General features: G+C 52.1%; 2 protein-coding genes and 1 long non-coding RNA gene across 4 annotated transcripts in view; 1 reads left to right on the forward strand and 2 right to left on the reverse strand.

The window, feature by feature from the left end:
- The window catches only part of LOC145721212 (uncharacterized), a 229,064-nt gene that overhangs the window by 36,951 nt on the left and 168,100 nt on the right, over positions 1–24,013 (reverse strand). The window lies entirely within an intron of this gene.
- NUDC (nuclear distribution C, dynein complex regulator) lies at positions 1,019–13,408 on the forward strand. Its single transcript, XM_006739549.3, has 9 exons — positions 1,019–1,228; positions 3,362–3,439; positions 10,025–10,228; positions 10,318–10,383; positions 11,200–11,322; positions 11,399–11,593; positions 12,435–12,518; positions 12,612–12,730; positions 13,135–13,408. Exons 1-9 carry the CDS (start codon positions 1,148–1,150, stop codon positions 13,184–13,186), a joined length of 1,002 nt encoding a protein of 333 aa, XP_006739612.1. The 5' UTR covers positions 1,019–1,147; the 3' UTR covers positions 13,187–13,408.
- KDF1 (keratinocyte differentiation factor 1) lies at positions 14,172–23,226 on the reverse strand. 2 transcript variants are annotated; one of them, XM_081817818.1, is made up of 4 exons: positions 23,147–23,226; positions 16,445–17,512; positions 15,885–15,959; positions 14,172–15,319 (listed from the first exon to the last, which is right to left on the reverse strand). In XM_081817818.1, the coding sequence occupies exons 2-4, from the start codon at positions 17,478–17,480 to the stop codon at positions 15,237–15,239; spliced, it is 1,194 nt and encodes a 397-aa protein (XP_081673944.1). In that variant the 5' UTR covers positions 17,481–17,512; positions 23,147–23,226; the 3' UTR covers positions 14,172–15,236. The 2 variants fall into 2 exon arrangements, with proteins under 2 accessions (XP_081673944.1, XP_081673943.1); XM_081817817.1 differs by lacking the exon at positions 23,147–23,226 and adding an exon at positions 23,086–23,131 and having other exon boundaries at positions 14,173–15,319.

The raw sequence follows: 24,013 nt of genomic DNA on the forward strand, positions 1-24,013 counted from the left end.
TAAAAAAAATAAGTGACATTAGAGCATGTTTGTAAGTTGAAGGGAATGATCCAGAAGAAAGACATTTTGATGCAGGAAATTTTAAAAAAAGGAAAAAAACAAAGGTAGAATCCCTGAAAAGACTATGATGATGAAATTCACTGCAAAAGTGGAGGGGTTGGGGGCGCCTGGGTGGCTCAGTTGGTTAAGCGACTGCCTTTGGCTCAGGTCATGATCCTGGAGTCCCGGGATCGAGTCCCGCATCGGGCTCCCTGCTCGGCGGGGAGTCTGCTTCTCCCTCTGACCCTCCTCCCTCTCATGCTCTCTGTCTCTCATTCTCTCTGTCTCAAATAAATAAATAAAATCTAAAAAAAAAAAAAAAGTGGAGGGGTTGGCCTTAGATGGCTGGGACATGTCCCCCGCATTAACAGGAGTGAAGGTCGAATACAGCAACCATTACATAATTTGCAGAGCCCAGTGCAAAACGTGTTGTGTCTTGTTCAAAAATTAAGATTTTCAGGACTGCATCAGAAGAACGCTAAAACCAAGCACGGAGCACTTCCAAGACCGAGGCCCGCGCGACTGTAGTTTGTAATTCCAAGAAGCTGGTCCTGGCGATTCTGTGATGATGACGGAGGTAGGCTGTCCTTTAGGCAATCCCCTTCTTTCTGGGCCTCCATTGCCTCATGGAAGCATTGGAGTAGAAAACTAATGACATTTTCAGTCCGACCGTTCTATAAAATGGTAAGTCACTGTCGAGGCGGAGGCGCCATTTATCCCTTTTTAACTTTCAACCCCACCAGATCGCAGCTCTGGGTTTTCTGGAAGGCTCCAAAGCATCTGGTGACCATAGCAACTCACGCCAAACTGCGGGACCCTCGGCTCCGCCCACCGCCTCCTGGACGCGCTCCTCGATTGGCTCAGCGAGTCAACCAATGGTCGGTGAAGCGGGCTGTTTGCCGCGCGGTCAATGGTCGCGGGCCGGGAGGGAGGCGGGAAGAGAGGACTAGAAGGCGGGCCTGGGCGGTGCAGCGCGTGCGTGTTTCCGGCTCCGCTGCGGTAGGCGGACGACTGGAGCTGTTGGGCCCGACACTACTCGAAGGAGCAGGGAGAGCGCGGGACGCGAGTGAGGAGCTCGGATCTCGGAGTGTGGCTAGGGGCAGGCGTGATGGGCGGAGAGCAGGAGGAGGAGCGGTTCGACGGCATGTTGCTGGCCATGGCGCAGCAGCACGAGGGCGGCGTGCAGGAGGTAACGGCCCGCGCGGCGTCGGCCTGGCCTGGTCCTGCGGCGCTCGCCCACCAGCGCGGCCCTAGCCACGCTCACTCCACTTCCCTGTCTTCGGGGGCCGAGATCCACCCCCGGGCCTCGCGGGTTCTTGGGATTCCCCCTCCATTCTCACCATCTCCCAGCTTCCGGTCTGGCCTCCCCACCGCACTTCAGGCCCCATTCGTTTCTGTCCCGGGCCCCCGGCGCCTCTCACTAGTTCCTGTCTTAGCAACTCCTGCGTCTCCGAACGCGGCCTTGGAAAACCCGCAGCTCCCCGCGTAGCCGGTCCCCCAGTCTCACACATGCTTCCGGCCTCGTTTGCCCCTCTGATGGCCGCCGGCGAAGAGCAGTTCTTACGATGAACCCTCCCAGACTTTGGGATTTGCATCCACCAAGACCTGGACCGAGCTGACGAATGTGTGTGGGTGGGGGTGGAGGTGGGGGTGGTGGTGATGTTAGCACGTGGTTCTTTCAGGCCTTGAATGGGGACTAGGAAGCCTGGGTTCACAATTCGTTTCCACCACCTACCCACAAGGGACCTTTCCACGTCTGCAAGCCTCAGTTCCTTTGTCTTTGAGACAGAGTTACGAGTCCCTTATTTTCTGAGCAGTGAGGAGAGTAGTGTCTTGACCCGAAGGACAGTAAGGAATTCTCAATAATCAGGTTTGTTCATTCAACAAATACTTGTTGAGTGATGTGTGCCAGACACTCACCGGACTGGGTCCTGGGTATATAGATGTGAGCAGAAGTCTGTCCTTACCCTGATGGAGCGTAGAAGGAGCTTTTCAAAAGCATAATTCATGCATGCTGACCACGCAATAACACAGACCAACTGGTATAGATTCTGGAGTTGGTTTTTTGGACCCAAAACATGGAAAGTTAGAAGTAGAAAAGCCTATCAAGATCAGTTCCAGAACTCTCATTCTGAAAAGAAACCAAAGGAACTTGCCCCAAATCACCCAACAGGTTCCTGACTTAGGACGAGATTCCTTAGGCCCATCTGCTTTCCACAGTCCATTGCTGATTCTTTGTCTCACTGGGAACAAGTTTTCTTTGAGCTTTCCATTCCCATTTTTTTACCCAGCTACCGGTGGAGACCAAGGACTCCCAAGCCCTTTGAGGTGGGAAGAGAGTTACTAATGTGCGTGTGTGTAAAGGTTCCCTTCCCCATCCTCCTAAATTGTTGACCCCAAATTGGATTTGGGAGTGCATTTTTGAGTGAATCAAAAAAGTATCTAGTAGAAACTCAAGAAGTAGAAACTCAAACCATGAAGATAAGTTATAACATCAGCCTTAAAACCACTCATTTGGTCAAATAAAAGGGCTTGTATATGCTAACTCTAGGTCACCAGTAGATCTTTCCATTCAGTAGTTTTACTGAGCATATACACTGAGCCAGATCTGGTGCCAAGCTTTGGGGATGAATAAGCCATAGTTCTTGATACCTACGTGTGAGGAGTTCACTCTGGCAGGAGGTCTCTTGCTCTGGGCCAGACACTGCTAAGGCCCTCACCTCTGGTATCTCATTTGATCCTCACTAGGTTCCTAGAAATAGGTCTTGCTGCTACTTCTGTTTTAGAGTTAAGAAACTTCTCCAAGATGAGAGCTAATATATATCAGTCTGATACTCAAACCCATGTGCTTAACCACTTGGATACTCTGGTATACCTGCCAGTTAGTTGATTTTACCCTTCGAAGTGGCTTCATTTGCTCCCCTCTTTTCGACTCTGCCCTAGTAACTCAGCCAGTGCCAGTCTGGATGGACTTTTTACTATCTGGAAGGAAAGCTGGGCCTAGGTATTTCAAGCCCTGGATGCAGAGGAGTGTTCTATATCCTTAGGCTGTTTTGAGAGCCTCAGGAATGTGAAATGCATGTACACATATAGAGGAGAAATGAGAAATCTGCCTCTCAGGCAATCTAAATAAGGTTAGGATAGGCTTCCTAGTGGAAGTGACTAAGGTAGGGCCTGTTGGGGAGGCTGTCTCCTCAGATGAGAGGTTCAGGGTGAAACAGTCCAGTCTCAAGCTCCCTCCTGGACTAGAATCTGATTTCTCTGCAGTTGAGGGGCTCCCAGTGCGGCATCTCCACAGCTTCAGTCTCCTTCTGTCTTTCAGCTTGTGAACACTTTCTTCAGCTTCCTTCGACGCAAAACAGACTTTTTTGTTGGAGGAGAAGAGGGGATGGCAGAGAAGGTGAGTGTTGGGGACTGCTGTCCCTTTGGAGCCTCTGTTTCTTCAGAAGGAAGGCTCACCTGATCTTCCTTTGGCCTAATAACCTTCAGCAGAAGTAAAATGCCAAGGGCAAAGAGTCGGGGAAGGGAAGCAAACTGTTTCATGTATTGAAGCCCCTCTCCTTGCCAGGTGCTTTATCTACCCCTGTTTCCCGTGATCCTTCAGCAGCTTGAGAAGGGCAGGTGTTACTATTCCCATTTTGCAAATGAGGAAATTGGCTCAAAGTGTTTGACACTTCGTCCAAAGTGTTGTTTTTTTTTTTTTAAGATTTATTTGTTTATTTATTTGAGAGACAGTGGGTGTGCACGCATGCACATGCATGAGCTGGGGAGGAAGGGCAGAGGGAGAGTCTTTTTTTTTTTTTTTTAAAGATTTTATTTATTTATTCATGAGAGACAGAGAGAGAAGCAGAGGGAGAAGCAGGTCCCAAGGAGCAGGGAGCCCGATGTGGGACTCGATCCCAGGACCCTGGGATCATGACCTGAGCCGAAGGCAGACGCTTAACCATCTGAGCCACCCAGGTGCCCAGAGGGAGAGCCTTAAGCAGACTCCAAGCTGAGCACGGAGCCCGACACTGGGCTCGATCTCACAACCCTGAGATCACAACTTGAGCCGAAACCAAGAGTAGATGCTTAACTGACTGTGCTACCCAGGCAGTGAGACTTTGTCCAAAGTCTTGAGCTAAGTTGTAGAAGAGCCAGGGTGGGAACCAGAGTCTGTTGTAAAACTGCCTTCTGCCCCTGACACCACGCTTCTTGGTTCCTTTTCCATCAAGGAGGTTTTATCTGATTACCTAGCTGGAGATGAGAGTGGGGAAATGTTAGAAATTGAGCTTAGAAAACAAATACAGAAAAACTTAAAGCCAGCCAATCCCAGTATTCCCAGACACTGTGACCCAAAATTCACAGATTTGGGAATTGTATTTGTGCTACAGGCTCTGAGACCTTGAACTTTCTTTTGATTCCTTAGGTTGTAATTGTATTTTTGAAGATTGGTAAGTCATGAAAAGGTTACCTCATTGAACAGTGATTTTTAGGACCTTGATACTTGTTTTCACTTGAGACATAGTAACAAGGAGGCATTTTGCAAACTGCTTTCTGTGGCTTCAGGGGTTTGCCAAGCTGGAATGCTCTCCCATGCATGCATCCCACCATGATCTGAGGCTACTCTGTCATAGACACACTAGCCTGGGAGTGGAGAGTCCTGGGATCTTGGACCAGCTGTGTGGCTTGGTTGATATCCCACTAGTTCTCTGGTTCTTTCAATCTACATGTCTGCAGAATGGAAGAATGTGGACTTACTGACCTTTAGAAACAAAGCTCTTCCCCAGGAGGTTGGTCAGACCGGTGGGCAGGCAGAAACCTGTCCAGCCTTCCCACCTGGTCTCCATTTGTAACACAGTAACTTTGATATTGAGTGCCTACTGTGTGCAGGTCACCAGATACATCATTTTCAAGTGCATGGTTAGGAGCATGGGCTCTGGAGTCAGGCACATGTGAGCTGGAATCCCATTCCCCGGTCTTTCACCAACCCCCCACCCCCTAGCAACTGTGTGGCATTGGGTGAAGCATTTTTTCTCTGAGCTTCATTTTTTCTTACCTGTAAAGGGGTCTTAATCCTTATCGCATAGGGCTGTTGTGAGGATAAAAAGAGGTCACGTAGATGAAGTGGCTGATGTTTGAGAATACAAATTCATGGTGGAAACAAAAAACATTGTTTTTTTTTTTTAAGATTTATTTATTTGAGAGAGAGAGCTCATGAGGGGAGGGACAGAGGGAGAGGAAGAGGTAGGAAAGCAGACTCCCTGCTGAGTGGGGAACCTGATTTGGGACTTGATCCCATGACCCCAAGATCATGACCTGAGCTGAAATCAAGAGTTGACGCCCAACCAACTGAGCCACCCAGGTGCCCCAAGTTCTTTTTTTTTTTTTTAAGATTTTATTTATTTGACAGAGAGGGGGAGAGAGAGAGAGCACAAGCAGGGGGAGTGGCAGGTAGAGGGAGAGGGAGAAGCAGGCTCAGTCCTAGGACCCTGGGATCATGACCTGAGCCAAAGGCAGCTGCTTAAGCGACTGAGCCACCCACGTGCCCCTGTGGTCCTTTTTTTGAACCTCTTAGGTGCAGATGTGTTTTGGGATTTCGAATTCTTTGGATTTTAGGAGGTGATACGGTGCATATTCTATACATACGGGAGTTTGTTAGAGCGTAGTAATGTGTGTAACGTATGCTGTGTGAGTTAGGAGCAGCATCCTGTAATGAAGCATTAGTATTTCTGTAGAGAAATGTCTATCAATATGCATACCAAGTGAGAGATATGAAGTCTATAAATACTTTCATGCCACAAACTTACAAGTTCAAAAACAGTTTTATAATTTTTATAGCTTTTGGGGCTAGGAATTATGGATAAGGGATTGTGGTTTTGAGGAAAGCCATAATGATCAAATCAAATTACTGACATAGGAAGAGACAAATGGAACAGTGAAGCAGAGCAGAGAACCCAGAAAAAGTCTAGCACATGAGAATTCAGTACGCGCCTGATGTAGTAATTCAGTTCTGTAGGCAAAGGATGATTGAATAAGTCATTGCTCCTACAACAACTGGCTATTTATCTGTAAAGAACCACAAGTATACCATCTGTCTTACTCATATGTAAAAATAAATTGAAGACCAAGAAGAGTCTGGTAAGGAAAGCTAGGAAACCATATGATCTTGTGTGGGGGAGGCCTTGCAAGATTAGAAACCTGGAAGCTATAAAAGAAAAGGTAGCTTTTTGCCTCTTCAATCATTGAAAACTGTGTGTCTGGCAAAAGAGACATATAAAGTTCATTGGAAAACAGTAGATTTAGAAAAAGTGTTCAGTGCAGAGGACAGAAAATTTAATTAATAATTTAATATGCAGGAACTTGTAAATTGACAAGAAAATGATAAACAGAAAAATAGGCAATTCCAAGAAGAGCAGATCCAAAGAGCATATGAAAAGATGTCCAACTTCACTGGTTATCTAGGAAAGCTAGGAGAAGTAAACAGTGAGATGTCCTTTTTTTCCTGCCAAACTGACGAAAGTGTAAAAAGAAAAGACCCACAAAAACCATTGCTTACAGGGATGTGGCAAAAAGGGTAATCTTCAGGTATTTCTGATAAAAGTGAATTATTGTGGCTCTTTAAAAATTTTTTATTATAAAAGATGCTCAACATCACTAATCAGAGAAATACAAATCAAACCGTGCTGAAATACCACCTCACGCCCATTAGGATGGCTTCTATAAAAAACCAGAAAACTCCCAAGTGTTGGCGAGGGTGCGGAGAAATTGGCACATTTGTGCATTGTTGATGGGAATATAAAATGGTGCAGCTGCTGTGGGAAACAGCATGGCACCTCCTCAAAAAATTAAAAATAGAACTACTGTATGGTCCAGCAATCCCGCTTCTAGGTACATACCCAAAAGAATTGAAAGCAGGTTGTTGAGAGGTTTGTACACCCATGTTCACAGCAGCACTGTGCACAGAGCCAAAAGCTGGAGGCGGTCCAAGCACCCATTGATGGAGGAGTAAAGAATCTCATATATACTTACAGTGTATCTAATGGAATATTGTTCAGCCTTTTAAAGGAAGACACACACTTACAAGTACTTATTGAATGATTTCATTTAAATGAAGTTCTAGAACAGGAGCGTGTTTTCTCTCTCAGATGTGTTGGGTTACACACACCCCACCCCTCCAAGCGCCTGCCATGTTCCGGTTAAATACCTCTCGGTGTCTCTCCTGGCCAGGCTGGTGGGAACCACTCTTTACTCCCCGATCACCCAGCCTAGGTCAGGGAAAGCCTCTCTTCAGGTATGCCCACTTAAGAATCTGGGGCCTGTCTTCTAGAACTAGCGCTACTGTCCTCATCCCTTTCCCACTCTGCTGAGCTGTGGTTCCCGAAGATGTGTCCAGTGACAGATGCTTGGCTCTGTGACAGCCTGCTGGTTGGCACCACAGAGTAGGCTACACACCCCCAGGGGTCTCTGCCTGGGACTGGGCCTGGGTAAAGCTGGTAGGAGGAGATTGGGAGGAGGGGTCAGAGGCTGCTGTGATTGGCCTTGACTGTGCCTGGTGGTTCAGCTCTGCCCTCACCTAACCTCCAGGAGCTAGGAAGGAACAGGACAAATGGGATGTAACATGATTCACTGGAGCTGGGAGAGGGGAGGGCCCTACTCCCGCCTCCCCTTGGCCACTGGTTGGCAAATGGCTTGAGTTCAAGGTCTTCCCGATTAGGGATTTGGGACCAAGGCCCTGTGGTGGAACAGCCTCCGCTGGCGTAATTGTCTCATGACTGATTCTACTGACAGCAGAATGGCCTGCAGATTACTCACTTCTCTTTCACTGAAACCCCATTTTGTTAACCCATTTGGTTTGGGGGATGCTTTTGGTGCCTTTAGCCTTGTAGAGTATGGAACTACCGCAGTGTGGCATGAGGTTGGGAGTTCCGAGGTAGCAGGAGGAATTGGCATCAAATGAATGAGAAGCCATGGGACATTTGCCAGAACCTAGGTCCAGGAGCCCATGGGTGACTTTGGTGACCCTGAGCCCCACGTAAGCCTCTCAGCTCTTACAGACCCTTCCCTCCCTCCTGCTCTGGCTCAGAGATGTTTGGAAGATGGTAAATTGACCACTGATTGTGTGCTGAGTGCCCTGCAAGGTCTCTTCCAGGTGTGTGGGCTGACACGGTTGGGTTTCCTGAGTTGGATGTGTTCCTGGGCCTGCTGAAGGTAAAGAGGTGAAGCTCCAGAGACACTGGAGCTGGTTCTAGAGGATGAGCAGGAGATTGCTGGGTGACCTGGGGGTAGGGACAAGGACATTCGAGGCAAAGAACAGCTTATGCAAGATTGCTTTTGAAAATAATGAAATAGGAGCACAGAGTGATGACCTCAGGGTCACACAGGTAGAAGGAGTAGTCTGGGAACTCCCATCTAGGTGTGACTCTCTGGTCTTCTTGAGAATTGGGCAGGAGGGCTTGTTAAAAATACAGACTGCTGGGGCCCCTTGGTGGCTCAGTCAGTAAGTGGCCTGGCGGACTCTTGATTTCGGCTCAGGTCAGGATCTCAGGGTCCTGGGATGGAGCCCTGCACCGGGTTCTGTGCTCAGCGGGGAGTCTGCTTCAGGATTCTCTCTCCCTCTGTCCATCTCTCCCCTCCCCCCGCACTCACGTGTGCTCACGTGCGCGCTCTCAAATCTTAAAAAAAAAAAATACAGGCTGCTGAGCCCCACCCCAGAATGTCTGATTCAGTAGGTCTGGAGTGGGGTCGAAGTTTAGTGTTCCTAGCAAATTCTGGATGATGCTGGTGCTGTAGGTGTGGGGAACCACATTCGGAGACCTACTGGTATAAACAGGTGAGCCATCTCTCCCATTGTTTTTATAGCGGAGAATATGCTTGTCCCCACCACTAACCAGCTGACACTGGGTTAGCCTGCGTCAGGCAAGGGGTGTTGGGAAGCTAACACTTTGTATGTGGCTGTGATTTGTGTAAGTGTCTGTTGTGTTCGATCCTCGTGACAGGTGAGAAAATAGGGCTTACAAGGTGTCCGAGTCGTTCCCTTGTCCAAGGCCACACAGTCAGCTAGTGACAGTGGTAGCTGCTGGGCAGCAGGGAGGCCAGCCAGCAGGATGTGGGTTGGAAGCGTCCTAGGGAGGCGCAGTGGAAGAGGAGGGACTTGACGTTGATAGCTTGCAGGCTGAGGAGCGGAGTCTAGCCTCTTCCCTCGAGAAAGCTCTCTCCGGCTCCCTGCTAATCTGGCAGTTCTGGGCGTGGTGCTGAGGGCGGCACGGCTGGGTCTGCTGTTCTGGAGACGGGTACGCGTGGGGAAGAGATCAGTCAGGAGCTGGGCAGTGCAGGCCTGCGAGCTCAGGGGAGTCCTCTTGGCTGGAGGCTGGCGTTCGGCTTCTCACAGTTCTGCTCTGTAGGGAAGGACTCTGAGCACAACAACCCTGCGAGGTATAGAGATTCATCCTCACAGGTGAGGAATCTGAAGCTCTTACAGGTTAAGTCCTTTGCCAAAAATACGGTAGCTAGCGTGTGACAGCCTGGGTGAGAACTCAGCTTGTCCGGCTTCACTGTCTGTGTTTTGAGTCACTAGACTTTTTTTTTTTTCTTAAGATTTTATTTATTTATTTGACAGAGCACGAGAGAAGGAACACAAGCAGGGGGAGAGGGAGAGGGAGAAGCAGGCTTCCCGCCGAGCAGGGAGCCCGATGCGGGGCTCGATCCCAGGACCCCGGGATCATGACCTGAGCCGAAGGCAGATGCTTAACCAACTGAGCCACCCTGGCGCCCCTCGACTGTTGTTTTAAATAGCCACTGTTTATCCCACTAGGTACTTGGCCGGTGTTCTCATTATAGCTCTGCGATTGCTGTGTACAGCGTGATCCCCATTTTATAGATGAGGACCTGAGGTTCTGAGTACAGTGCCGTGCCCAGCACCCAGCACATAGAGGTGGACTGGACTCCAAGCCTTGGGACACTGGCCACCGCCCCAGTGCCTTATCGCCTTCTCTCCCTTCCCCAGCTCATCACACAGACCTTCAACCACCATAACCAGCTGGCACAGAAGGCCCGGCAGGAGAAGAGAGCTCGGCAGGAGACTGAGCGGCGGGAGAGGGCGGAGCGGGCAGCCAGGCTGGCCGAGGAGGCCAAGTCCGAGACCTCTGGGCCCCAGATCAAGGAGCTGACTGATGAGGAGGCAGAGAGGCTGCAGCTGGAGATTGACCAGGTAAGAGCGGGCTCCCCCACCCCAATCCCCATCCCTGTTGGCACTGGCAGCGAGGATGCTCTTGCCAACTGCTGTGCCCTTTGCCACAGAAAAAAGATGCAGAGAATCATGAGGCCCAGCTCAAGAATGGCAGCCTTGGCTCACCGGGGAAGCAGGTGAGAGGGACTGGGGGTGCCTGAGACTAGTCAGGGCTTGAGAACTTCCAGGGACCTTCTAGCCTTTGTCTGTCTCTAGAGTGCCTCCCCCTCTGCGCTCTCCCTCAGCTGTGGGGATCCTCCCCAAAGTTCAAGATCCCACTCGTAGACATCGGACCACAGGACCAGGTTTTAAAAAAACAACCCGCTGGCCTTAAAGCCTTGGTAGGAAAGCCCAAGAGCCAGAGAGGGCAGTGCCTGGCCAGGTGTCATTCAGGTGGGCCAGGGTCTATGGGCCCAGCCTGGCCCTGTGTGTTGGGCTACTCTGACACATCTGGGGGATGTGCCCCTCAGGGCTCCTCCCTCTGACTCAAATCCAGCTTCCCAAACAATCCTTGGGACATTCGTTTGGCTTTCCAGAGTTTCTGGTCTGACACTAGGGGTCTCAGCCCTACAGACACAGAAGAAGAAAATTGATCGTTGGGCAGTCTGGTTTTATTTTAGAACAACCATGCGCATGGCTACCTTGTGACCTTCTGTTCTGTGCTGGACTTTCTTTCCAAGTCCCTTGGCTTGGATCCCCAGCTAGGTTCTGTGGGTCCATCTCTGACTGTCACTGTTCCCCAGCTGTGTCCTTTGTCACATGGTATGCTGCTCCTCTCAGGCAGAGATCAGAACCATTTTTTTAACCTGTGGCTCCCAGGGGGCCATGGAGCGGGCAGGGACTGGGTCTGTTTCATCTTGCGGCTGTATGCCCAGTGCCAGCCCTGGGCGCGGCTCAGTGGGGTGCAGTCTGTGCCTGTCAGGTAAGTAGCTGAGCACCCCAACTGTGAGCAGGAGGCTGAGGAGGACGAGGAGGAGGAGGAGGACGAGAAAGACAAAGGGAAACTGAAGCCCAACCTTGGCAACGGGGCCGACTTGCCCAATTACCGCTGGACCCAGACCTTGTCAGAGCTGGACGTAAGTGGCCGGGGCTAGGGTTAGGAGGTTAGGGAGCCAGCCTGGGGCTCCCTCTGACTTCTCCTGCCCCATGCAGCTGGCATTGCCCTTCCGTGTGAACTTCCGGCTGAAGGGGAAGGATGTGGTGGTGGACATCCATCGGCGGCACCTCCGGGTGGGGCTCAAGGGGCAACCGGCAGTCATTGACGGGGAGCTCTACAACGAGGTGAAGGTGGAGGAGAGCTCGTGGCTCATCGAGGACGGCAAGGTGGTGACGGTGCATCTGGAGAAGGTGTGAGCACCGCGGCCTTCTGGCCTGCGTCTTGATGGAGAAAGGAGGGAGGTGTCTGCTCATTCACTCGGGGACCATTGCCGGGGGTCTAGCGGACGTGCTTAATCTGCACCAGATTTTTAATGTAGGTCTGTCCCATTTTAGAGTCAGGAAAAGGGCAACTTAAGAGATTTACCAGGCTCCTCCTTCTAGGTAGGGATGGAATTAAGATGGAAGGTCTTTGGTACTGAAGCATCTTCCTGTGGTTTGTACATGCTTTCAGTTCAGCAGATACGGGGATACCTGCTACGTGCCAGAGGGTGTTCTAAGTGCTGGTGAGAAGGCAGTGGACAAAATGTAGAGAGTTGCCCTCAGAAAGCCTCCGCTCATTCCCTCAGAGAGACGGGGCAATGCATGTAATGTAAAGAAGTCTCTCTCTTAAGTGCCATGGGTCCAAGGAAGGCTTCCCCTGGCACCTAAGGCCTGTCCTAGCCTACCTGCCTCTCCCTCACCTCTGCCCTTGTACTTGCTCCTCCTCCCAGCTGAAATCCCTGTCTTGCTTTTTCATTAGGTGTACTGTGTGTCCCTCAGGCCCAGCCCAGGTGCCACTCTTAACTTCTCGCTCTCCACCCTGGATGAATAGCTCCCTCTGTGTTTTATTTTTGCCCCGATGATGCTGATTTGTAACGGTCTCATCCGTTTTCCCCAGTCACTGGGGAGGGCAGAGGCCTTGCCCATCTGCACCCTAGGTCCCCGCACAGGATGTGGATGGGAGTGAGTTGGGTTCTGGAAAGGGTGAGGGGTGGATCCTAGGGCACAGAGGGAGCTACTTCCCAGCCCCTGGTGGTTCCCTTCCTCACAGATCAACAAGATGGAGTGGTGGAGCCGCTTGGTGTCCAGTGACCCTGAAATCAATACCAAGAAGATCAACCCTGAGAACTCCAAGGTGAGCCCTGGCTGGTTGTAGGGGGCTTCAGCTGGGAGATGAGGGCATAGGTGGCTCCAGAGTTCACCTATCCTCGTTACCGCCTGCCCTTAGCTGTCAGACCTGGACAGTGAGACCCGCAGCATGGTGGAAAAGATGATGTACGACCAGAGGCAGAAGTCCATGGGGCTGCCCACCTCAGATGAGCAGAAAAAGCAGGAGATTCTGAAGAAGTGAGTAATGCAGAGATTGGGGGGTGGGGGTGGGGGGTTGGGGAAGGTGGGTGTTGGGCCTGGACCTGGGTGACAGCAGTGAGTGGGTCACTGAGGACACAGGAGCTGCCTTGCCCCTCCCGGGATGAGCCAGCCAAGTTTATGGATTTATAGCCTCAGCTTGCCTACCTTAATCACTTTCCAAGGTCATCTTGAGGGCAAAGGCACCTCGGGGTAGGAAGGGGTAACATAAGCAGTCATTGCCTCCTACAGGAAGACCCTGAGGCCCTACCACTGCCTGGCCTGGCTCCAAGTTGCTCAGGGTTCTAAAGAAATTAGACCTGATGTTGGGGGGCTGGGAGAAAGGGGCTAACTTTGCGAAAGGGGACGGCCTGTTTCACCTTCTTCCTACTTTCCCTCCCCAGGTTCATGGATCAGCATCCTGAGATGGATTTTTCCAAGGCCAAATTCAACTAGGCCCTGTGTTTGCCTCCCTGAACTCTTGGGGCTAAGCCCCCAGCCATCCACCTTCTTTTCGTACCCTCCCCTGGGACTTGGGGGCCTCAGGGCTGGGGCAGGCACGGGACTGGCTCAGGCACACTGGTCCCAGGGCATCATGGGAGAAGGGCTGGGGCCTTGTGGGGGGTGTCTTATCTTCCCCGGTTGGCCTACTGTTACACATTAAAACTATTTACTCCACCTGTGTCTTCTCTTCCCTCTGGCCTTTCCCTGGGGGACAGGCCTCTCTTACTGCTGCTGCTGGAGGCTTGGCTTCTAGCCCAGATTCTGTCATGTGACCCAGAGTGAGTCCTTACACTGTTTTTCAGTGTAAAGCTGTTTTTCATTACTTAAAGGGAGAATTAAAACAAGGTTTTTAGTCTGTGTGTGACTGAGCAAAAGTGAGTTTTTCTGGTTACAGGGACCAGAATATATGTCAGATTCTTAAAGGGGCCCATGACTCAGCAGAATTTAAGACCAGCTGGACTTGATTCCATTTTCATCTCTAAGACAGTTTCTCACCGTGGACATTCTCAGTCTTGGCGAGGCTTTGATGCGGGTGAGATAGCAGAGCTGAAGGGAAGGGGCCGGTTTTGTCACTGGTACTGGGCCTTGTGGTCACAGCCCCCAAGGGGACCGTACTGTGTGTCTGATAGGGAGCTGGATGAGTACAGTTTGTCTGGTGGTCACTTGCCAAAAGGGCCTGTGGGGACAATAAAAAGGTGAGGCGTGGGGGCTTATAGATGAAAGGGCGTGGGGATCCTGGACACCTAATTTGTTTAGTCAAGAGTGGGCTGGTGGGCCTGCTCTGTCCTCACTGCTGAGAGAGGACTAATGAGACACTCCTGTCTGTGAGGAGTAGCTAAGTAGGATCTTTCTGAACCCAGTTGGGCTTGTGTCCAAACAAGGGGACCCTGCTTCTGCCCCAAGCAGGCGAGCTTGCCAACTTTGGGGCAGAACTGCCAAGAGGCCAGCTTCTAGGTCCAGAGCCAGTTACTAGCTGTGTGACAAGCTCCTTGACCCCTCTGAGCCCCCAGCCTCCTAGTCCATGAAAGAATGACCCCACTCCAGGGTTGTTGGGAAGGTCAAGAAGGTCCCAGTAGACCACAGTGCTCTGTCAGAACCAGGGAGAGGTGGAGGGAGCCTCAAGTCTGAGGCTGGGTGGGGGCTGACCCATGCTTAAGGACTTGGGGAAACTGCAGGGATGGCCAGAAGCAGGCCAGCCTGCAGGTGGTGAACTGGGGCAGCAGGAGGAGTCTGGGTAGGCCTGCCTAGAACCTCTCAACAATGACAGAAACCACTTGTCAGACCTTTCTCAGGTACAGAAACTACAGAAACTGGCTCTCTGTCTGGAACTCACAGCAAACCTGAGAGGTGGACATTCTTGCTCTCATTTTAGCCTTCTGACTTTGACCCCACAACACTAAGGCAGGCTGGGTGCTCTATCCTGTCTCCTGCTCTGTGTATCGGTCAAGCAGATTGGACAGAAAGGGCAGTATCACAGCCGAGATGACCAGGCAGTCATCTATCTTTGTACTTGCAACTATGGTCATGTTAGGATATAGAACATCAGCCAAGAACCAACAGAACATAAGGTGGAGTGGGCACTGCCCACAGAATTCAAGACAGAGGCCCTGCCTGCCCCCCCCCAACCCAATCCATTTAAGATAAGCTGCTCTGAGCTGTCACCCTCTGCCCCCACCCTCATCCTGTGGAGGGAGGAGTTTGCATGACTGGCTATGGGGTGTATTTTATGGGGGTAGAGCCGGGATTCAATCCCAGAAGGTAACTCCTAAGTCTTTGCTTTCCATGATCCAGGCTGCCTGAAGACTGCAGGCGGGAAGGAACAGGCCCAGGCAGGGGTCAGGCCAGCAAGGGATCCAGGGTGACGCGGACACCACGGCCCAGTGAAATGCACATGGTCCAGGAACCAGTCAGCTGAGGTGGGAGGAGCCAGCGTGGCCCAGCCTCCTCCAAAGGGGGTCCTGCTTCCCCTCTTCAGCTGTGGGCTGTACTGGGCCGGTCGGGGTTAGCAGTACACCTGGAGCAGCGGCGCTCCCGACGAGTCTGTGTCTGTGCCCTGGAAGGATGAATCGTGGCTGGCTGGGTATCCTGAGGAGAAGGGAAGAGGAAACAGGCTCAGAGAGGGGAAGGAGCTCATCCAGGGACCGTGGGCAGGGAGAAGCCTGCTGAGAACGAGCAGAGTGGGACTCAAGCCTGGGTCAGTCTGATCTCAGTCTGATCCTGGCCGGGTGACCCACTCAGCTTCTTGACCTCTCTGAGCCCCAGGCTTGCTGTCTGTTAAAGGGTAGTGACCCCACTCCTGGGAGCTTAGGAAGACCTAAGAAGGCAGCAGAATGCACACGGGTGCCTTTTCAGCACTAGTGGATGGCCTCCGCCCTTCACTGTCCTCCCCAGTGACGCGGGGGGCTTAGATGCAACTTCGGAGCACCTGCCCCCTTCTGGTTCAGGGGCAGCTCCCCGAATGTCTCCTAAGCAAACCCTTTAAGCCAGCTTGCAGGATTAGGATGGGGTCTGTGGCTGCTCAGGCTTCTGGTCCCTTTCTGACCCCAGCCTCACCCACCCCAGAGGAAGCTGGGAGAGGGGCATGGCGGGGGGGGGGGAGGGGGGCTGAGGGCGGTCCCCTCTCTCTGTACTCATCAGGTCAGGACCAAACCTGGGGCTCCATAAGGCCTCAGCTTCCTGGCGATGGCATCTGCAGTGGTCTCCTGGGAGATCTGCACTGTGAGTTCTAGGGAGGGAACAGGAGGGGGCAGTGGTCATTATCACATCCTTTTAACCCTACCCCCCCTTCAGCTCCCAGCCTGATGAGGGAGGGGTCACCTACCTGGGCCAGGCTTGAGAAACAGTGTTTAAAACAAAGACACAGACAACTTGCGTGTGCGCATGCGTGTGCGTGCGTGCATATGTGTGTGTTTGTGCGTGTGTGTGCAGTGGTGGCTGGGTGGAGGATTTGGTTAGGCCAGGGCCGAGGTCCAGATTCATATGGGATTTCGTTATATTAACCAGGCTAGGCCTGCAAGCTCTGGCAGGTGGTAGCGGGGGACAGCGGGTCCTCTTAGCGGACACAGAGGAGTCGAGAACAGGGAGGAAAAGGACAAAGGAGAGCAGGGACTGGCTGAGGGGTGGACCCACAGTGGCCACAGACCCAGTGCAGCCCTCCCTTGGCCAGAGCCTCCTTCACTCCGCCCTTCAACCATGTGGAACCCCACCTACCATCCTGGCTGAGCCCTGAGCCCACCATGGTCTCGTGGCCACTGTCAGGGGCAGCAGCAGGGGCCGCACCCCGCGTGGAGCGCCCCTCTGCGGTCTGCGGGCGGGCGCGGCTCTTGCGGGTACTGATGCGAATGATGCCGCGAACCAGGCGGCCCTCAGCATCCTGCTCATCCAGGTGGTAGTCCTGGGTGATGCTGCTGATAAGGTCCGAGATCTTACTGGTCTTCTCCAGGAACACAGTGTCTGATGTGCACTTGGCCAGCTCGTCAATCTGGTGTACGCTGAACAGCTCTGTCAGCTTCTTGAAGATGAGCACATCAATCTCTCGGCTGGACATGGAGCCGCTTCCTATCTCGGGCAGGTCCAGGTCCGACTCATGGAAGGAGTAATATTCTTCAGAGCCACGGGGGCTGCTGGCAAGGGTGCTGGGCAGGCTGTGCCGCATGGGTGGGGGTTCAGCCAGTGGCTCCTTGTAGCAGGAGTCCGCATCAGGGGCTGGGGAGGTGGCGCTGCGGTAGGGATACACAGGGATGCCTTTGAGCTTGACGTCAGGGTAGCTGAAACTGCTGCCCATGGTTGACTTGAGCCGTTGGCCATCCCGCCGACTGGGAGGTGCACGGTCGGGGCTGGGGGGCACTCCATTGTGTTCTTTGGCCCAGTTGGCTTCAGCAGCCCCCTCAGGGGAGTCCCCAGCAGACAAGCAGGGGCTGCAGCCCCGCATGCAAGCCCCACAACGCTGGAGGCAACTCCGGCAGCGGCGGAAGCAGAAGGCAGCCCGGCACCAGTCCCACACCCAGGGTCGCCAGAGCAGGCAACAGGCTGGGGGCTCGGCAGCAGGCTCAGCAGAGCCAGAGATGAAGGTAAGGCTCTCGGGCCCATGGTGGCCAGGGTCCTTGGGGTCTGGCCTGCGGGTGCGGCGGCTTGGTGGGGGTTGGGATGGCTCATCAAAAGTCTCCAGGCATAGTTCTGTTGGCCGCTCCCAGGGTCCCAAGCGTGGGGGCCCAGATGATGGGCGGGGGTGTCCAGGGCGGGGCATGGCTCATTGCATGATTTGTTACAGCCAGGCACCTATAGAGGAGAGGCCAGGAAGGAGTCAGGTTCAAGGGTGCAGTTATGCCCATGAACCCTCACCTAGTGTCCCTCCCTCCCCAAAGAAGAAATTCTGTCTCTGGTCTAACCTACATGTCAAAACTTCCCGGGACAGGGCGCCTGGGCGGCTCAGTCAGTCAAGTGTCTGACTCTTGATTTCGGCTCAGGTCATGATCTCAGGGTCCCGGGACAAGGCCCCGCGTTGGGGTGCATGCTCAGTGCACAGTCAGCTTGGGATTCTCTCTCTCCCTCTCCCTCTGCCCCTCCCTCTCAAATAAATAAATAAACCTTTAAAAAAAAAAACTCCTGGGTATTATATAAGACTGATGAATCACTCACCTCTACCTCTGAAACTAATAATACATTCTATGTTAATTAATTGAATTTAAATAAAAATTTTAAAAAATTTTTTTAAATGTCCTGGGACTTCACACCCAGGGATGTGGTGGGATGGCTACTATTGAAAAAGCAGAAAATGACAGGCCCTGGAGACGTGGAGACGGAGGAGCCCTTGGAGAACAAACGGTGCAGCCGCTGTGGCAGACAGCACGGCAGCGCCTCCAAAAATTAGACACAGGACGGCCATGTGACCCCACAATCCCAATTCTGGGTATATACCCCCCAAAAGGCTGGAAAGCAGGGGCTGAAACAGACATTTGTATGCCAGTGTCCACACAGCAGCATTATTTGCAACAGGCAAAAGGTGGAAACAACCTAAATGTCCACGGACAGATGAATGAATAAACAAAACATGACATATACATACAACAGAATATTAGTCAGCCCTAAAAAGGAATAAGATTCTGATATGTGCCACAACGTAGATGAGCTTTGAGACATTATACTAAGTGAAATAAACCTGACACAAAGTACACGTATTGTATGGTCCCACTTACATGAAATATCTAGAATAGTCAAATTCTTAGGACAGAAAGTAAAATGGTGGTTGCCAGGGGCTGGAGGCAGGGGGAAATGGGAAGTTAGTGTTTAATGGGTAGAGTTCCACTTTAGGAAGATGAAAAAGTTCTGGAGATGGATGGTAGTGATGAATACACAACACACAACAGTGTGAATGTGTTCAATGCCACAGAACTGTAGAATTAAAACGGTAACAAAAAACTTAAAATGGTAAATTTTATGTAATGTATATTTTACCACATGGAAAGAAAAATCTCCCGAGATCTCACTTTCTGGGGAATGGTCTCCCCCAGTTTATTCCCTCTGTTGGTAATCCTACCCAACAGAGTCTCTGAGGCTCTCAACACATGCCTTTCCATGTGACTTGCTACAGAACCCAACCATTACTACCTTCCCTTCCCCTCTTCCTTCAAATCAGTCATGGGAATGTGACAGTTTCCCTGTCAGTGTTTCAGACCGGCTCAGATTTGCTCTCCTAGCAATATTTAAAACCAAGCACTCTTTTGCTTCCTTTGATTAGACAAGAAAGCCAAGCCACAAAATGTACCTTTCCCTTCCTGACTTGGTTGCTAGCAGGCTCAGAGTGAAGACTTCCTTTATCCCATAATCACTGAGCCCGGCCCCATGTGAGGCGCCGTAAAACTAAAGATGAATAAACTAGAGACCCTGTTCTTGTGATTCACTCATGGTTTTGTAGGAAAAACAGATGCTTAAAAGCTCCTAAGTTGGAATGTGTAGGATTTAGGAGGCATTATGGGAGTGAATAACTATGCCTGAGGGAGTCAGGGAACATTACATAGTGATATGTGTGGAAGGTCCTCGATCCCATGCAGGGGTTTGCCACACAACAACCTGGATTTTCTGCAACGCTGATCCCTTATCTTTTTATCCCTGATTTAATGGCATTGGGGGTCCTAGAACTAGTGATGTGTGAGGAGCCTGGGAGTGGGCATCAGAATATCTGTGTTCTAGGGGTGCCTGAGTGGCTCAGTTGGTTAAGCGACTGCCTTCAGCTCAGGTCATGATCCTGGAGTCCCGGGATCGAGTCCCGCATCAGGCTCCCTGCTCAGCAGGAAGTCTGCTTCTCCCTCTGACGCTCCCCCCATCTCATGCTCTCTCTGTCTCTATCTCATTCTCTCTCTCAAATAAATAAATAAAATCTTTAAAAAAAAAAAAAAAGACAATATCTGTGTTCTAGTCCCAGTTCTGGCTCTAACAGACAATGTGTTTTGAACAAATAAGTGCCACCTCTTTAAACAGGGCCACGATCGGGGTGCCTGGGCGGCTCAGTCGTTAAGCGTCTGCCTTCAGCTCAGGTCATGATCCCTGGGTCTTGGGATCGAGCCCCGCATCGGGCTCCCTGCTCAGCGGGAGGCCTGCTTCTCCCTCTCCCACTCCCCCTGCTTGTGTTCCCTCTCTCTCTGTCTCTCTCTCTGTCAAAATAAATAAATAAAATCTTAAAAACAAAACAAAAAAAACCAGGGCCATGATCATCTCTCACCCAGGTACTGTCAAGGCTCCCATTCTGGCCACCTCCATTCCCTTCTACTTGCTGCAGCCAGGGAGAACTTAAAAAATCTGGAGAAACCTGGCAGATTGCACTGTAACCAAATGATCGAAGTTAACATCATCAATAATGGGATGAACTGAAATCATGTGCCTCCTGATATTCTGCACTAAGAAGGATACTACATCACTTAAGAAGTATTACTGCCCAAAATGCATAACCTAAACATAATCATGAGGAGACATCAGGTAAGTCCAACTTAAGGGAATGACAACTAAATGCAACGTGTGATCCTTGATTGGATCCTGGATCAAGAGGAAAAATAGGAAACTGGATAATGTGGATAAGTGATGAAATTTTACAGTAGACTGTATATTATTTAATAGGAATATGCCAATGTTAAATTTCCTGAATTTGATTACTACGGTTATATAAGACAATGTTCTAATTCTCAGGAAGTATATACTGGAGCATGATATCAGCAAGCTAATCTCAAAAGTTTCCCACGAAAATCAGAAGGTGCATGTGTCTCAAGAGAGAAAGGGAGGGAAGGAAGGAATGTTAGCCATGGCGACTGGTAAGAGGATACAGGAATTCTTTATTCCTGCAATTATAGAATTCACTCCCCTGGCCCCATTCAGCACTCCTTCTCCAAGGCCCCTCCAGCTCCCCAAGTCAGACGGGAACCCTTCTCCTCACAGCTTCTTGCTGGACTCTGTCAGCTGGGTCAGCCTTGAACCCACTGTTTGAAGATAAGCCTATATGACCCCAAGGGGCAGATGTCTGACTCCCTTCTGCCTCAGTGTCAGAACAGGGTTGGGTACAGTAAGTGCTTGAGGGGACTGACACATTCTGTGTGACCTCAGAGTAGAACCAGGACCATTGGGTAGGAAGAAAAATGACTTAGGCTCTAGGCTTACCAGAGTGAGGGTAGCAGCAGGCTCAGGGAAGGAGGGTGAAACCCCCTCTCCAAAGGTGTGCACACAGAAATTGTAATACCTGGAAGTCCCTCACGATCCAGACAGGCTAGTGGTTAAAAACCTTTGCCTTGGTTTGAGCAATGTGGGGGTGAGTATGGACTCATTCATTCACTCAATTAACAAATATTTAGTGAGGGCCTACTGAATGCCAGAAACTGTTCTAAATTTGGTGGACACAGTGGTAAAACAGACAAAATTCCCTAATCTCAGGAGTCTGCATTCTAGTGAATGAGTTAATTACTGACCACTTACATTGTTCTATGTGCTGTGAATGTATTAAACCAATTCTCACAACCTTATCTGCAGGTATTATTGTTGTTGTTGTAATTATTATTACTATACATCAAGAGGCCCAGATAGGTTAAGTAAGTTGTTCAAGCCACACATCTATTTGTCCCCAAGCAGCCTGGCCCAGAGTCTTACCCACTACCTCATCCCATCTATTACTTGGGAGGAAGGGGGCAAAGCGGCCAGCTGCCAGCTCCGTGGACAAGCCTGTACCCATGGAGGGACCACATAGGAAGCCCTGAGTCTTCCAGGCTTAGGCCTTGGATGAGGAGATTGTGTGACTCTACACTGTTGGAACCACACTGAGCTCTGGGGTACCTGGGGTTTGTAAAAACATCAAGGGGTTACTGATGATGGTCTGGGTCACTCCTTCCCTACCTCCAAGGCTTAAGGATTTGCTACTATTCATTAAATTCACCCACCAAATATTTATTGAGCACTACCATGTGCCCAGCAAAGTGCTAAATGCTGGGGAAACAGCAGTGAATGGGCCAGAAACAGGCTACGGCCCAAGAGGACTTTCACTTTACCTAACAGTCACACGTGCTCTGTAAGTATTACAACTCCACTTTACAGATCAGGAAGCTGAAGCTCAGAAGTGACTTGCCCAGAGACAACCAGCTGGAAAGGGATGGAACAGGATTTGTACTGTGCTCTACCAGACTCTGGAGCCCATGTACTTTGTTTTGTGCCACATACCTGGAATGCGGGTGAGATAGAAGTGGGGAGCAAGACCTAGGGTAAGGACAATGGCTTGTCTCAGTTTCCCCCACCCCTCTAGGTCCAGAACCCTCATGAACTCAGCCCATTTTTTCCAGGCTCTATCTTCCCCTAGCTGCTGCTGCCCCCACCTCCCAAACCCTAGGAACACTGGGCACTTGGTTGAGTGAGGGGAGGGCCCCTGCTCCTATTGTGTGGCCTGGAGCAAGACTCTGGGCCTTAGTTTTCTCCTCTTTAAAGGGGAGAGAAGAGTGAGAGAGGAGTATCTTCCTGGGCCACTGTGAGGTTTAAATGAGATATTCCGCGCAGGTTGCTTAGTGTGGTGCCTGGCACGTGGGAGGGGCTTGGACGCTGGGCACCCCAAGTCACTGCAGGGATCTTCCTCAGAGTCAGAAGGTCCTAAGTCCGCCCTCACCAAACTTCTCTTGATGCTCTTCCCCTTCCCTAGTCCCTGAGAAGACACACACACACACACACACACACAGGGGTCTCTGTACCATCCCCCTCCTCCAAGGTCCCCAGGACAGGCGCCACCCCCGTACCCAGTCTAGTCTTGCACACCCGGCCGAGAGGGGCACCCCAGCCCTGCTCGGGAAACAGCCTTCTGCTCTCGCACCCGGCATCCCCGCACCCTCTCTTCCCTGCCCCAAAGGCTCAGCCCGCGACTCCGGCATCCGGGGGCACCTACTCCCGAGGCAAGGGAGAACCAGACCCCGGCACTGCCCCTCCGGTCAGCACAGCCCCTACACCAGCAGTGCCCTCGGAGCGAGCACCACCCTCTCCAGCTGCAAAGGCCCCCCGCCTGCGGGTAGACGCAGCCCCTCTCCCGCCCTGACACCTTTCCTCTGGGTGTGCACGGCCCCGCCGCCTCCTCCCGACCCTGCCTCCCTCAGCCAGCACGGCTCCCGCCCCAGCCAGCGCAGCCCCGGGGGCGACCGCGGCCCCCCCACCACATTCTGCCCGCCCAGCCCGGGCGCCCGCTCGGGCCGCTCCCCGGCCCGGCCCGCGCACCCCGGAAGTGGGAGGGTGGCGCCCGAGGAACCGGCCCCGGGACCCTCCCCCGCCCAGGCGTAGCCTCGGGGGTCTCTCCACACCAGTGCCGCCGTGCTTCGCCCCCCACGGGCCCGCGCGGGACTTACCTGTCCCGCCAGGTGAGCCGCCTCCGGCTCGGCCCCTCCCCCCGCCCCCCTCGCCGCTCACCTGGAGCGCAGGTAAGCGTCTCGCGGGAGCGCCGCACGGGCCGCCGCTGGGGACACACTTCCTGCCTCCGCGAAGCGCCGCCGCCGCCGCCGCCGCGCACCTGGGCCGAGGCCTCGCCCTGAGCGCGCGGGGGGCGGGGGGGGGGCGGTGTTGGGGGGCGTGGTTCACCGCGGCCAGGCTGGGGCGCTGGGCCTACCGACAAGAAGCCGTGCTCAGCCTGGTCTGGCTAAGCGAGGCGGGCAGGGTAGACCGACGCTGGTGGTTCAGTCTCCTCTTCTGTTAAATGGGCAGGTAGTCCTAGCAGTCTCTGCGCACCTGGGGAGCGCTTGCCAGTTCTTAAAGGCGCAGCTTCAAGGGCATATAACTCCTGGGACACCTTCCCTGGCCCCTAGGCCTGTCTGGTTTCCTGTTATATAGAACAGTTCTCTGTACTTCGTTATCATAATACTCAGCACGCAGTTTTCTTGTCTTCTGAATTCTCCTTTTCTGACTCGAGGACAGGGTCTGGTCTTGTTCCCAGTGCTCGTGGTGCCCAGCTCAGGACCGGCACATATTAGGTGCTCAGCAGATATTCTCATTTGAATGAACCACTGGGTTCACCGATTTCTTCCTTTGCCCTGAGATAGAATAGGGGGTGTGCATCCTCTGCTCGCTGGTTAATTCACCTCTGTTTGGGGAAGTCTGCAGGGGAGATCAACTCCTTCTATTCTGGGGCCTAGAAATAGGGTGGAGGAGAGGGCTGGGCTGTGCAGTCCTGAAAGACACATCGCGGAGCGGCAGAGGTGATCAAAATGGGCCATGATTACCACTTCCCATGGTGTCTCTGCAAGAGGCAACATCACTGGGTGACTAGAAGTCAGGGCTCAG

This window comes from Leptonychotes weddellii, chromosome 4 (genome assembly GCF_054177405.1).
Source record: "Leptonychotes weddellii isolate Sample4059 chromosome 4, ASM5417740v2, whole genome shotgun sequence".
In the NCBI taxonomy this organism is placed as follows: Eukaryota; Metazoa; Chordata; class Mammalia; order Carnivora; family Phocidae; genus Leptonychotes; species Leptonychotes weddellii.